Below are 14,941 nucleotides of genomic sequence, written 5' to 3'. Positions count from 1 at the left end.
GCCAACATCACAAGCACCACTACTTCCATCCCCACCACCAACCAGTAAAGCAAGATCGGGTGTGTGTGTGTATATATATATACACTTTTCCATCTGCTCCATGATTATTTAAGGTCTAATAAGGATTTCTTGTTTTTGCAGGAAAGGCAAGCAATATACCTCTAACTCTCATCATCGGCTTCTTATCCCACGTTTTTGTGGTGCTTAGCTTGTAATTTCCATAGCATCATATATGATGCTTTTGAATGAGAGAGTAACTTCTCATTTTTGGGAACTTTTCCCTGTCGTCTACTAACAACAACGAAATTTTTCTGCCATTCATCAGCGACAGGTGAACTTTTCCTGATCATTCATTAACGATGTGCAAACTCTTCCCTTGTAGGAGGGAAACTTTTCTCTTGTCGATCAAATAACATCCTCAACAGCCGCGGGCACTTGTCCAGAAAATAAGACTGGACTTCTCACTCTGATTTCAGTAATACAGAACTAGAGCTTCAGTCGATGCAGTTCATGAGAACTTCCAAGTAAATCAATGCAAAAAAATTAAAGGATGGCAAATTGCTGGAGCACTAATGGATTTTTATTCATATATATAAATTATAATAATTAGTACACCTCACAGATTATTACAAAAATAATCACTAACAAGCTACGGAACAGCCATGGAGGGCATAGGCTTCCGATGATCGCCAACTTCCCCTCTTAACAACATAAATCTACTACCAGTGCACCCAAAGATAATAGCAACATTTACACTTCGTGAAGTGACAAAACTGACATGTGAGATCCTCCAATTTACAAGTGAGGGTTCCTCTTGGTTTATAAAATACAGCTGCACAGGGTAGGCAAATGGCACTGGAGATGTAGCTATATTTCTTTCAGTTGAAAGTAACTAAAGCCAAAAGATGAGCACACTGTGGGTGCAGAACCATATTTACTTTTAAAGGGCATACCATGAATCAATCAAGCACCTTACGAAGCTCATTAATCAATTGCCCTTGGGTTGATGGATCCACCTGCATTAAATATAAAGCATCATCTCTTGGTCTGCGAAATAAACAAGATTGAAGTATGAAAAAAGCAGAGCCTACATAATGATTTACCTTTCTTAGAAGGGCAGCAAGACCTTGAGGTAGAGCTTTCAAATCTGACATTGATTCGACAATGCTTGTTAATTGAAGCAATACCTTCTGGACCCTTAACTCTTGTAGCTTTTCCTCATAATTCCTAGGATCATACTTCCATGCAAAGAAAGCTTCATCATTCCCCCAAGCATCTTCCCCGGCTCTTGCAATATCTGAATCCAAGAACCACTTTTTGATCAAGTCCATTGCAGTTTTGTGTGACAGCTGGTCACCAGCTGCATCTTTCAGAGTCTTGATCAGTGAAACCTCAGCAATTCTCCTACACAACCTTTTGTAAAAGTAACCACGGGATCTTTCCCAGTCCACAACTTCTCTGATCACCCCTTTTGCAGCCATCCTTAGGGAAGAATCATGAAGCTCTGCAAATCTGGTGGCTATCTGAGTGTACACTGGTAAAAGTTGCTTTTCACGAGATTTTATCTGTTGTTGCACAGATTCAACCATTCCAGAATTTCTGCTATTCCTGGCTTCCTGAAGTTTTGCCTTCATGGCAATCAGCTGTTGGTCAAGCCGACCCATGCACTCAAGCAGCTCCTTTGTTCTGAACTTGATCTCAATTATTCCTTCAGGCTCAAGGACATTACCTTTTGCTGTTCGATCAGCATACATTTCAATGTGGTCTGAATTGATCTGACTGTCCACAACAACCCATGCCCCACCTCGAAGCTCACCCATCATGGGGATGTACACAAAAACAGGTTGCTTGTATGTCCTAAGGTTCTCAACTATGGTCGAACCTGCCTGAAGGATACCTTCAAAAAGATCCCTCTGTCCACCCGAAAAGCCTCTCCAGTTTGCAAGAATGAAAAGTGGAAGCTCTTCTCTGTTGAAATCCAATATTGCTTGAGCTGTTTTGGTTGCAGAATCTGGAAACCATACTTGTCCAGCCTGGGGGACAACCCTCTCATGAGAATCAAGCTGTCCTGGGTCAGCAGGAATCACTTGCATTACAGTTTGTGTTTCAACAGCAATTATTCCAACAGGGATTCCTCCAAGCTTTGCCCTTCCTGTCACAACTGTCCTTGCCCAACCTTCCAAAGTCTCAATAAAACTATCCCTGTCAAAAATACCCCCAAGCCACTTACCACTGCTGTCCGAAGCACCACAAATAGCAGCACGAGGATCACACGAGTTTTCTGGGAAGTACTCCACAGGCCTTTCAGTAGGATCTGAAGGGCTTAGAATTGGAAGTGTTCCACCAATACAAGGAGGAATACAACTTAGCCACTTCAAAATAGCAGAAACGCCTTCTAGATCATCTGAGACAGTAAGATGCACTACTCCATTGGTAGCCATTATTTTAGGTCCACCAAGTTGCATGTGAGAGCTGTAGACCTCACGGCCAAGGAGTTTGTTCAATGCAGAGAAACCAGTCAAAATAATGGGCTGATCAAGCCTCTGTATGCACCGCATCCCAAGCCGAGCTAAATAAGCACCAATTCCCACTGTTCTACCAGTCACATATGTTAATGTAAAGGTTTCCTTGTATGCCCTAGAATATGCACTCGCAATGGCCCCACTTCCAGATAAGTTCTCTACCCCCAGGCCATCCTCCTTGCCAACAATGGCTTCTATCACCCATCGGCTTTCTCCACCAGGCAGCTTCAACTCATGTGCTATCACAGATGATGCAATGTTAGTGTAATCCTCAGGGCTCAAATATACATATTGAAAACCACGCTCCGGGCATAATTCATCTGACCAACCAACTTTAAAGCAGGATTTAACTTCCTCAGCAACTCCAATTCGGGCACCAGAATTTGCAGCCAGATAAATTAATGGTAGCTTTTTACTGCAAGCAAGATCAGTTACCGCAAAGAAAAATGCATCCTCTCTTGGGCCAAAAGACCCAGCTTTGAAGGTCACATCATTTGCTACAATCAAAATTGTCCTTCCAGAAGGGAACTCGGGGCTAGACATTTCCATGCTCCATGCTACCATGCCAATATCATTGAGTCCAGCTGGGCGCTCCACGGGCACAAGAGGGGTACCATGGCTACCTTTCTGATCGGCAAATACAAGCTCCGTTACTTTGAGAAGAACATTATCCTTAGGTTTTCCAATTCCTGTTGACTGGGATGCCCATATTTGTTCCAAGGCTGTCTCAAATGCCTGAAAGCAGGACATATACTCAGCAAGATAATTTGAACAGTTATTTTTCTTTTTTTTTGTGCAAAAAATAAAAAAGATACAGTCTATGTTAGAAGTTAGAAGAATCAAATATTAAAGGACTGACCAATGGAAAATCATAGCAATAAGTGGTGTTGCTTCTCCTTGCCAACAAACGTTTCCGATCAAGAACTCCTAAGGGCTGATAGACTGCATTTACCATTACACCATGCAGAGGACCATGTACAGAGATCGAATGGTACACCACTCCTCGTTTGCAGGTATCCTCTAGTTCCCGGTATATCTGATTGTCATATTAACCAGCATTACAATTATGATCAGCTTTCCATTAAAAAAAAAAAAAAAACTTTTAAAATAGTACAGGAACAGACCCAATATATTATAATTTGGCTATGGAAGTTTATATGGTGGTAATTTCATACTTCACGTACAATTGCGTTAGGCATGAAATTGCTAGCTTGCAACAGCAAGTTTTTATACTAAACTTGCATACATATCCTAACAATATAAACTAACGTGACATTCCCCATTTAGTTAGACAAGATATAGATTTGATAGAATAATAAAATGGCATATCAATAAAACTTATCATCTATGGCCCATCTGGGTTTAACCACTGATCTTAAATCACTGATATTGATATGGGTGATTTAATACTTTCCTTTTGCAAGTCATTCCTTATCCATTGAGATGAATGGATGGATGAAAGACCTTTTCCTAGTGCATTGACATCAAAATGCATAAATGGGTGAAAGACCTCTTCTTAATGCATTGAAATTGAAATGCATGGATAGATGAAAGACCTTTTCATGAACATGTATGAGATGACATACACACTTACATGTACAGCACAGGTGTGACCAGTTACATTTGTGATGACAACTCTCCAAGCACCATTTGCTTGTCCAGATGATGACATCCAGAGCTTCACTTCCCACTCACAAACATTTAACCTGTGCATTCTTACACCAACTGATGCATGCATTTCCCTAGCCAGTTCTTCCAAGATTCTATTTACTGCAGCTTCTTCCTGGCCAGCATCAATATCAACTCTCCTGGTGACAATGTCCGCATGAGATCAGAAGTTCACCAACTTATTGCATAAGATACAACGTAAGTTAAAACATAATTACTTTGGGTATGGCACAAGGTCATCTATTTGTTGTTCCCGTAGGATACAGAGGTACATATGAGCATGCTCAGATTTGACAGTAGCATTGTGCACATTAAGCTCCAACTCCTCCATTGCAGCCACTAAGGACCTCAAAATGCTCCTTGACGTAAAGGACATAGCCCACTGTGCATGGGGTGCTTCTGTGGCCAGCCCTTGATATGCAGTAAACCCTTCATTTGTTGTGGGCTGCCTAACAAGGGTTCTAAGAAACATCCTCTGGATTGGCACTGGCTTGTCTACAACAGTGTACAAGTGCCATTGTCTGTCCCGTGATGGAGTATATTGTATATTGCCATAACCTTTAAGTTTGTCCTGGATCAAAACAAATCATAATATGCTTCAGATCAAGTGAAGTAAAGTTATCTCCATTTTTTTCTTTTTTAAGTTCTTTTTTCTCCTGAAACAAAATATTGGGTCACAGCTATTTAGTAACAAACCAATTCAAGGTAGATGGATAGTGGAGGTTCTAGATGTCGCAATAGAGGTTCTTCCTCATAATAGAGCTTTTCTGATGACCAGTGAAAGGAGTGCCTCATAGGTGCTCTCCCTTCGTCCCTTTGTATGATGCAACTAATAACCCCAACACCTGCTGTGCGTAAATTGGAGCCTACTTCTTGCTCTTTAAGAATTTTGGCTAATTTGTTTATTCTTTCTTGAGCCTGATCCTCATCACCACTGCAAAAAAGTCAAAAGGATATTGCCAGTAAGAAGGGGAATAATCACACTAATGTCTTATTACCAAGTTTTGTCAGTTGGCAGGTGTTTGTGTGTGTCTGTTAAGGGCTACAGAAACTTAGCAATTGTTTTATTCTCCAAAGAATCTATCATTTGTTGCAAATATAACTCAAACCCCATCTGAATCTTATAAGGTTTCAAATTGTATACTTAGGATTGTTAAGGTTACAAAGAGATAAGTCCTAGAATTGTAAATAAATTGTATACTTTACAGGATGTATAAACTGCCACTAATGTTCAAAGTTTAATAGAAGCATTTATAATGTAACACCCAGAGGAAAATACCTATCCTGAAGCAGACTCATCTGGTTGTTGATGCCCACTAATGCAATATGCATCATATTACCGAAGTTAGCTGGTTCTAAAGATCCATTTGGAATGGCTTCATGGTGGGTATGAGTTGTTTCCCTTAATGCAGCACTAATAATTGTGGGCAAAAATTGCAGAGATTTGATGATAACCATGGCTCCCCATTTCCTGTTGCAGTGTTTCTCCACCACTGATTCATCTGACATTTCTTCAGAGCCATTCTTTCTCCCAATATGCTCTTCCAGGAACTCCCATGAAGCAATAAGACCAGATCTATGCCACTGCATCCTTACACTCTCCTTTACAAGATAGGGCTGATGACATATACAAACAGATAATTGAAATGATTGTCCAGAAGTAAAATCAAGGAAGTATTTTAAGAGGTTCAAATATGGTACCTGATATAACCTTCGAACATAAGTTTCCATTACCCGCCTTTGAAGGGTGTGATCGCTGTGATCAAACAGACCCACGAGGGCATCTTCAACAGCCAAAGGAGCACTCACAAGGTCCTCCATTCGTTCATTAATGGCACTTCTCCTCTTGGGAGTATCCATATTTTCACCATCCTCCGTAAACATCTCCAATTCAGAAAGGGTTCTAGCAATGGTAGAACGAAGTTCACTCAGTTTCGTTTGTTCCAACAGTTGACTTGCCTTCAGTGCCAACTGCATATGCAAATCGGGTATCAAGATTTCAAAAAACAAACATACTGTTAATGACTATCAAAATGGCATTAAATAACGACTATTGAAAAGTGAGAGATGGAGGGAATATATAATCCTTGAAGAGAGAACATCAAAAATTTAGAATCCTCTTCCTGTTGTAACTCTACAATTAATTGTCTTAAAGAAACTGATTGATAAAGACACATAGACTAAAAACTTATGCTACCAACCTCAGAATAATTTATATGGTTAAGTTGAGAGAACCGGATTAGTTTATCCCTGTATGCAGCAGGATTAGGATAAACCAGTTGTTCCATGAGCCGTAGTATCAACTTATTTTTGCTCCTGACACCCTGCAAGGCAATAAATACAAATATTAGCGCTAAGTTATTTCCATATAAACTCAAAAAAAAAAAAAGAAAAAGGAAAAAGAGCACACTATAAATTTGATACCTGATGAGAAAGGACAATGTCCACAACCTTCAATAGATCTTTCTCGTATTGAAGTCTAAGACGTTCAATCACATCAGCCTAAAGAAAAACACAAAATATAATATTAGAAAGTGATGAATCACTTAACATAATAACTGTGTGAGAACAATCTAATTGTGGGGTCACCCACCAAATTCCTAATAATTTTTGCTTGCAAGTACGAAACATTATCAGACTATGAGTAAGTAATACAGGATTTGGACCAAGCTTGGAGTGCATCAACTGTTTATCAACAGAAATTCAATTTTTGTGCATGTGAAATTTAACCAGGGTTTAAGAAGATGAGACGATACAGAACATGATAAGAAACGTTCATCATATGATTGTGGTCAAGAATGTAGATTTGATCATTTAAAGAACAATGGGATGAAGAGGAAACAAAATAGAGAGAATTATTATCTATTTGATTAGTGTATTGCATAGAAGGAAGGCATTTATACAAAGAAAGAATACAGGCAGACACAAGCATAACAGTGACTTGAAAGATCAAGAAAAAGATACTACGACTAAAAGCCAGAACTGAACAAATAATATTCAACGTTATCTCTGATTGAAGCCATGGCATTTCCACAAGATGAGAATTATAAAGATTTTGACAATCCCAAATAACCATAACCGACACAGCCACTATGACACCAATGCTATATTTGATGGGAACAAGTTTACCTGGATGTTGTCACTGAACAATTCTTCAACTGATAAATACTCTTCAAAAAGTGACTGAACAATGACACGGGCATGACTCTCCCTTCCTCCCTCATAAGACTTTACAAGACTCATCAAAGGTTCAACAAGCCTTTCCTGGGTTCCTTTTTCCTTTTCAGGATAGGAGGATAAATGGGCCTGGAGAAAAATGCACACACCTCAACCATATTCCATTACAAGAGAAACAGAATCAAACGAGAAACATGAGATGAGGAACTCACCTCAAGAACACTCCTTAACAATTTGGCAGGAAAGTCTGTGTTTTGAGAGCTTGAAATCCCCTCAAACTCCCTATATTTTGATTCCAACTGAAACAATTGAGACAAGGCAACATCAGATCGTGTTGTGACCATAAAGCTGCTATATGAGCAAGAAAACAGAGATCAAAGAACATGATAAATATTCACCTCATTTCTAAGATCTCTGGGAAGGCGAGTAGCCAAAACAGACAAGCATTCTTGCCATTGAAGGAAAGGAAGTTCAGGACTATCAAGACAATTGAGCAAGTTTTGTACAACCTGTCAAGGTCATTCAGATGGCACATCAAATTTGAAAAATATTTATTAATCTAACAAAAGAAAAAAGTAGATACTATTTTTTAAGTTTATGAAACATATTTTAAAACTCAATAAACTACGAGCAAACTATTGATTCATGATAAGGATTTTTAAACTCCACATGAAAATTGCCATTGGCCAAGAAAATACTTACTTCGTCAATATTATGGTCATAGCCTGCAAGAATCATGCGAGCTGCATTTAGACTTGCAGCACATTTCTGATGAACTTTACCAGAAATAGCAGTTGGAGGTCCCAGTACTGGGAAGCTCCCATGAAACAGTTCAGCCTTTCGTACAGCTGAAGGGTCATCGAGATCAAGCCGTGCTATAAGCTCACCAGCCTACAAGAGAACTGAACTTTTAAGTTGACACCAAAACTGATATTACACACATGCACAGTAAATGAAATATGATATACCTGCATTGCTTGACCTTCGGACAATTTAAATTGAATTACTCCAGAAGCCGGTGATAGAAGAGGCATGCACATCTTCATAACTTCAACCTCCGCATAAGGATTATCAGCTTCAATATGACTACCATCTGAAACCAAATACCTCAGCAGCTTGCATGGCGTCTCTGCCACTAACTTCGATGGATCATGATCATTTTGTAGCAAGCAAGTCCTTCCATCAATAAGAAGGCGAGTTCCAGCTGCTTCTTCCTCCGCATATATCACATGGCTGTTTCCAGCCAACTGTAACAAAATATAAATAACAGATTCTGTTATGAAGTTTCATAAACATATTTCTTAAAGAAAAGACTATCAGGGAAAAAATAATAGCAAAAAAAAGAATGCAGAGTTGCACAGAGCATTGAACATAAGTGCAGATCATCCATGAAGAAATAATTATAAAAGTGTGACAGGAAATGAATTCTTGCCTGCATCAGTAAACCTCCATCACGTAAAGTATGTATCTCTGCTTCAATCTCTGACTTATTCATCTTCAATCTATAGCTTCCTGGGCCCCCTCTAACCATCTCAATCTAGGAATAATTTCCAAAATTTTAATAACATGTATTACCAAGGCCTATGAACCAAAAATCCTCAGAAATTAAAGAAAAACATAAACAGAAAACTTTATCTTTGAGAAGGATAATGACAATGACACATATTAATACCATGTATTTACTTCCTTCAATGTTCAACGAAACTTGAGAGTTTACAAGTGATATGTGCTGAAAACAGAAACAAATGAAATTAATATTGCTAAAATCCAACCAAATAAGCAGCAACTTCATAAATATGAATGCTACATTGGGTACCTTGGGAGGGATTTGTCCCTTTTCAAGGTAACCAACATAATCTGAAACCATCGCTGCACTGCTAGCAGATGCTTTCTGAGGCAAACAAAACAGGACCTGTTAGTAGTGCATTCTGCAAGATAGAAATAGAGCATACCAAAAGATTATGATTCCTCCTTTCATGTCAATGCATGACTACTTACATACAGAGCCCCTCCAACAACAGAGAGGTACCAAGGGGGCCTTTCTGCTCTAACCCGCATTGCAATTCTACTGTCCAACCAACCTGTGTGGATTTTGTTGTCCCTATAATCTGAAGCCTGCATAACATTTCATTTCATGTTAAATTTATTCCTTGAAGATCCTTTTGATTTTCCTTCTTTCAATTTGTGTGAATAAAGAAGATAAACAGAAATGGATTATCAAAGGTGAGAAGTTTTATTACGTGTAGAAGGTCAACTGAGTAGTCAACATTAGTATGAATCTCTCCTCGAATTTGAATTTCTTTCAGCCCAAGGACCATATTTGCTATAGCCAAAGCTCTTGACTCCCCAAATGCAAAAACATGTCCTAAGGAAAGATAACGAAAAACTTGAGTGGCATAGATTGTTGTAACAAATGAACTAAGTATAAGAATTAGGCATTCGACATTTTGCAATCATTTGGAGTTAGCTTGAATTTATGATCATCATTATGAAAAAATTCAAACTTACAGGTGAAAAAGAAAAAAGTGGGGAAAAAAGAGAAAAAGAAATTGAAAGGTTGCAATTTCTCATCAAGTTGTACTAAATTGAATTTATGATTTATCATGCAATCAAGTCTACAAAACCATGTTACCAGCTGCTACTTACCAAATTGAGAATCTGAGAATTCATGAATGCCTCCACCAGACTACAAATCAGAATTTAAGTTATTAAGGTTAGAAAATCAAGGTTCTGTCAACATAAAAATGTTTTAGGGAAAAGAAAGAAAAAGAAAAGGCACCTTAACAGAGAAGTAAGCCCACACATTTGGCTTGCTTTTGAAACTTAGCTCCTGTACAAGGCCATAACAATATAGGTTTAATTATAAGGCCAATAAAACTTAAAATAAGAATTGTCAACCTGAAAGCCATACCTGTACTTTTCCACTTGTAGGCTTAAAACCATCATCTGGATCCTCACTTGTTACACGCACAGCGACACAATGACCTTTTGGCCTTGTAGACTCTGCCCGGTCAAAATCGAAAGGGGTAGCAACCACTGAAGTTTTCCTCCATGCATCATATCCTCCACCATGTTCCATTCCATAAAATCGCCTTATCTCTGATTAAACAAAGCACATAGATGCAGAATGTCAAAGAAAATATGCCCATTGACTAATGACATTTGTCTTGTTGAATTTCAACATCTAGCTAATGGCATACCAGGAATATGCCAGAGAGGAATTCCCATCCCAACAGCTACCTGGGCTGCTGGCAAATTTATTTCAGCAATCCACTCAGTGACAGGGTGCTCCACCTACATCAGAATCAAGTTAAAAATCTTTAGAAAAATAAACAAAAAATTTTAAGAGGGAATAAATTGGCCATTTCACTCGTGCATGACTAGCATTGGAAGTTAAGGAAGGTGAGAAACTGCGTGTCATTGTGGTTTTCCCTAACCATAGGACAAGTTTCAATTCATGACGATTTATCATCATGCCAATAGCTAAAAAACTTTCAAAAAAAAAAAGTCATATTCTAGATACCAGATTGCATAATATACTTCTATATCCAGTTATTTACTTAAGATATAGTCATTTTTCAAAACAAATTGCAACAGCAGTAATTGTGCAACAATAATTAACATTAAACATATAATGCAAGCATAATGTGTATGACAAGAACAAAACTGAAATCTGAAAAAATTTTAGATACCTGCAACCGAGGATTGAGCTCCAAGAAGTAATACTCTCCAGTGTCCATACTGTACAAATACTCAACGGTAGCTGCTCCAACATAATTCACACATTTTGCTAACCTTCGAGCTGCTTGCTCTAGCTTTTTGACAGTATCCAATGGCGCAACAGTAATTGGACCCTCCTCAATTATCTATTTAGCATACAAAAGAAGTCGGGTTTTGCATATAAATTATCCTCACAGATGACACAATGCACCATTAGTCTTGGGGAAGAAAAAATTATGACCCTATTTTTTGGCAAAATTAAAAGATAAGAAGCAATAGTTAAGTTAACAAAATCAAAGATTAGCTATGAGAAAGAAAGTTACCTTTTGGTGCCGCCTCTGAACACTGCAATCACGGCTATGCAAAGCTGCTACATTTCCATACTGATCGCACAGTAACTGGACTTCTAAATGCCGACTCTAAATGAAAAAAATCAAATGGATCAACAATTATAATTCTAAATCATAGAGCAAAAGTTCCTCATCAAAATAAATGGCAGAAGATAATCTAACCTGGGAAGCAACCTTCATTATAAATATGGGTGATCCTGGAACTTCACCCTGAACTTGCTTGAACAATGCCCTTACTTCATCATCATTATGAACCTAGAGAATCCAAAAGAAAACATGAATAGTTGGTTTACAATATTCCATTAGTTAAATCCTTCCGTGTTAGAAATTGAAAACATTGTCCTATAGAAGGCAAACCTTTCTTATGCCTTTACCGCCACCACCCCACGATGCCTTGATCATTGCAGGGTAACCAACAACTTGACAGCTTGCAATTGCTTCCTCTGTTGTATATACACATGCTTCCCTGTATATCTCATCTGGTATGGTAATCAAACAACTTTCTGAAGGAATTCTCACCTGGCAGACAGAAACATAGCATCTTAAATGTGGGATGAAACTGCAACGTTAAATCACACTTTTAAGATAATTACATGAGAACCACTCCATGGAAGAGTAGGGACATCTGCTGCTTGAGCAATCAAAGATGAGCCAATTTTATCGCCTAGTGCTGCCATTGAAATAGCTGGTGGCCCGAGAAATAAAATCCCCTTAGCATTCAGTGCATCTGGCAGTTCAGGATTCTCAGATGCATGGCCCCAACCAGGCCAAACTGCATCAACACGAGTTATCTCTGCCATCTGGCAAACACAAATTACAAATTTGTTATAGAAAGTTAGAAACAGAACAAGGACAACAGAGTCTATCTTTCATATATAGCCAATTCATATTATCAAACAAGCCAGAATTAGGCAGACCAATCTTAAGTTAACAAATAACAATAATATGTTGCAAGAGCAAGAAACTTCCTGATATCTGCTCATTCATTTTGATGGTATTCTGAGATATCAGAAGAGGGGAGGACTTCAAAAGGTTCTAGATCACGACATATAACTCTTTTGCAGTATAAATTTCATTGACTATTTTACGTTTATTTTCTCCTTTCTGTGCAAATCACATCATGATTCACTAATTTCAGTCAAATCAATCAAAAATCAATAAAATTTAGCAAAATTCTTCCTGCAATGAAGTCCCTGACTAAATTTTGTCATCATTTATGTTTTGTTTCATCTACTTTGAGCTCAAACAACAAAAGAAATCTGATGTGCACACAAATGTTACAGAGTTCAATGTACACACCTCTACGATGAGCTGCACATTGGCATAGTTGTTATTATTTGTCCCACCAGGAACTTCCACAAACTGATCAGCAATTCTAATATGCTCAGCATTGATTCTCATGTCTTCTGGAGTTGCCATGGCCACCAACAAGATTGCCTTCTCAGTGCCAAATGTTTCATAAGCCCATGTCCTAATACTACGTATAAACTTGACAGCTGCCATTCCATTGTTTGAAATTAAAATACTATGGATTGGCCTCTTCCCTCCAAGAGCATAGCAGAATTCATCCACTTCAGATATTGTAGCAGGGCTCCTAGTTGAGACCAATCCATTTATGTAACCATTGCCATGAGCAACACCCACAGGCACTGGTGGTCTCCTTTGCGCTTCCAACATGCTGCAAAAACAGGATTTGTGTTACCAAAAATTCTGGGATGAAAATTCAGTGGTTAATATAAGTCATTCCCAGTCATTTTATCTTATTCTTTGGATGTAATTTTTCTTATAGGCTGGGCCTACCTTATTAACGTTACCTGTTCATAGTTAAGCACATGTTCACAAATCAAAAGAATCAAACGATATTATATTTAACAAAAGTTGAGAACTTGAAGGAAACCATGCAATCATGGTAAGACACTGTTTGGTTGCACAGAATGAGACTTCATGTGGACTTTTTCATCTTGCGCCACTATAAACTCTAGCTTTCATCGTAGAGTTGCTTTATAACTAAAGGTCAAAATAACTAAAAACGAACCCCAATCAATCAGTGTAATCCTTATTAAGTTGTAAGCAACCAAACGCAGCCCACTAGTAAAGTATCTCAGATGCAGGATCCTAGAGGTATTGATGACAACGTAAAGGTGCTAAAAAATATTTTTGAAAAAAAAAAATGCTTATTAGTCCCACGTAGAGTGTGTGCATAATTAGAATCCCAAATCCATATTAAAGTAAACCTCAATCAACAAAAATTGCAAAAGCCACCCAGAAAGAACAGTACTCAAACTTCCCAGAATTTCTCAAATAGGAAACAAAATATGCTATCCCAAATTTCAAAAGTAGCAAAATTTAAGCAAAACCCAGTTGAAAAGAGAATCAAAAAACGATAACGAACCTGGAGGCGAACCGAAATATTGGAAGGTGGTATCAAATTGAACTGAATTGGGTTTAAGGGCAAGAAAACATTAGTTGGAATCTAGATGCAAAGAGTGCAAGAAAAAAAAAATCAAGCAGAACCCAAAAGAATGTTGAATGTTATGGTTGGAGAGATGCGTTTCGGCGTACATTCACAATCTTGAAATGCTTGCGAGTGTGTTGAACTAGTTTAATGGGAATTGCAGAGTGTTAGGTTTGAGTTAGAGAGGTGGGCCTTCAAGATTTAACGGCTTTTAATGAGACCCTGCACGTGGTACCTGCCCCCGCCACGCTACACCGCACCCTCCTGCTCTCCTTCTTTCCCTTTCCTTCCATTCAACATATAGGCATAGCAGGGAGGAGCAGTTGTACTTCCCATCTACCCCTCCCTCTCTTTCTATTTCTTTCTCATGGTCTGCTTTAGTGCTAATACTATTCAAAGAAAAAAAATTTTCTGTATTTTTCACATTTAAGCTGTGTTAGTTTTGGGGAAGGTTAAAAAATTTAAAATTTAAATATTAATAAATGTTCTTTTACAAGTTAATTTATTTTTTAAAATATTTAAATAATATGAATAAAAATTAAAATTATAAAAATAATAATTTTAACTACTCAAGATGGAAACATCAATTTAAGGCTTTATTAGAATAAATTATAAATTAGACTTTCATATAATTATATTTATTTTTATTTTTTAATGAATTTTCTTTAAAAATAAATTATTTTATTTTAAATAAAATAATTGATAAAAAAAATTAAAAGAATCATAAAATAATATTACAAAATAAATATTTTTTTTTTTTAGTTTTAAGCAGCAACCTGCCTTTTAGGCATGATAAAATTAATTTAATGGGCTAAATCGCTCCAGGGAAACGAATCCATGTTCTGGTAAAAAAAAACTAACCCATGTTAGTTTTATTACGAGACTGCGTGATTGAAGAGTCAAATTTTTCCCAGGTTGGTGCCTTGATTGGGTGTTGTTTGGTGGCGTTGTCGACCAACCCTTCTAAGTCCAAATATTTGAGTTTTTTTTTTTAAATTAAAATTATAATTTTAACACTCGACTGTTTAAAAAATACATAGACTTTTATT

The 14,941-nt window shown here is 37.6% G+C and overlaps 1 protein-coding gene across 1 annotated transcript; it reads right to left on the bottom strand.

Moving 5' to 3' along the window:
- Positions 1–562: 562 nt before the first annotated feature.
- LOC110669247 (acetyl-CoA carboxylase 1) lies at positions 563–14,220 on the bottom strand. The gene is made up of 31 exons (XM_021830801.2): positions 13,830–14,220; positions 12,737–13,115; positions 12,031–12,237; positions 11,795–11,956; positions 11,600–11,692; positions 11,411–11,506; positions 11,060–11,233; positions 10,568–10,661; positions 10,279–10,466; positions 10,147–10,197; positions 10,014–10,053; positions 9,608–9,732; positions 9,366–9,482; positions 9,184–9,258; positions 9,040–9,096; positions 8,800–8,904; positions 8,336–8,614; positions 8,070–8,258; positions 7,766–7,876; positions 7,580–7,666; positions 7,320–7,496; positions 6,615–6,692; positions 6,392–6,514; positions 5,892–6,161; positions 5,470–5,807; positions 4,887–5,124; positions 4,409–4,761; positions 4,117–4,330; positions 3,382–3,558; positions 1,104–3,257; positions 563–1,016 (listed from the first exon to the last, which is right to left on the bottom strand). The coding sequence occupies exons 2-31, from the start codon at positions 13,112–13,114 to the stop codon at positions 960–962; spliced, it is 6,807 nt and encodes a 2,268-aa protein (XP_021686493.2). The 5' UTR covers position 13,115; positions 13,830–14,220; the 3' UTR covers positions 563–959.
- Between the last annotated feature and the right edge of the window lie 721 nt (positions 14,221–14,941).

Source organism: Hevea brasiliensis, chromosome 12, assembly GCF_030052815.1.
Source record: "Hevea brasiliensis isolate MT/VB/25A 57/8 chromosome 12, ASM3005281v1, whole genome shotgun sequence".
Lineage (NCBI taxonomy): Eukaryota > Viridiplantae > Streptophyta > Magnoliopsida > Malpighiales > Euphorbiaceae > Hevea > Hevea brasiliensis.
The sequence above is the reverse complement of the archived record's forward strand: the minus strand, read 5'-3'. Positions and strand labels throughout refer to the sequence as shown.

Excerpts from the sequence above, each read along its gene's own strand:
- LOC110669247 (XM_021830801.2), bottom strand. The coding sequence starts at position 13,114 with ATGTTGGAAGCGCAAAGGAGACCACCAGTGCCTGTGGGTGTTGCTCAT. Across the intron at positions 8,259-8,335 it reads CCGAAGGTCAAGCAATGCAG|GCTGGTGAGCTTATAGCACG; the intron begins GTATATCATATT and ends GTTCTCTTGTAG. Across the intron at positions 6,693-7,319 it reads TGTTCAGTGACAACATCCAG|GCTGATGTGATTGAACGTCT; the intron begins GTAAACTTGTTC and ends GTTTTTCTTTAG.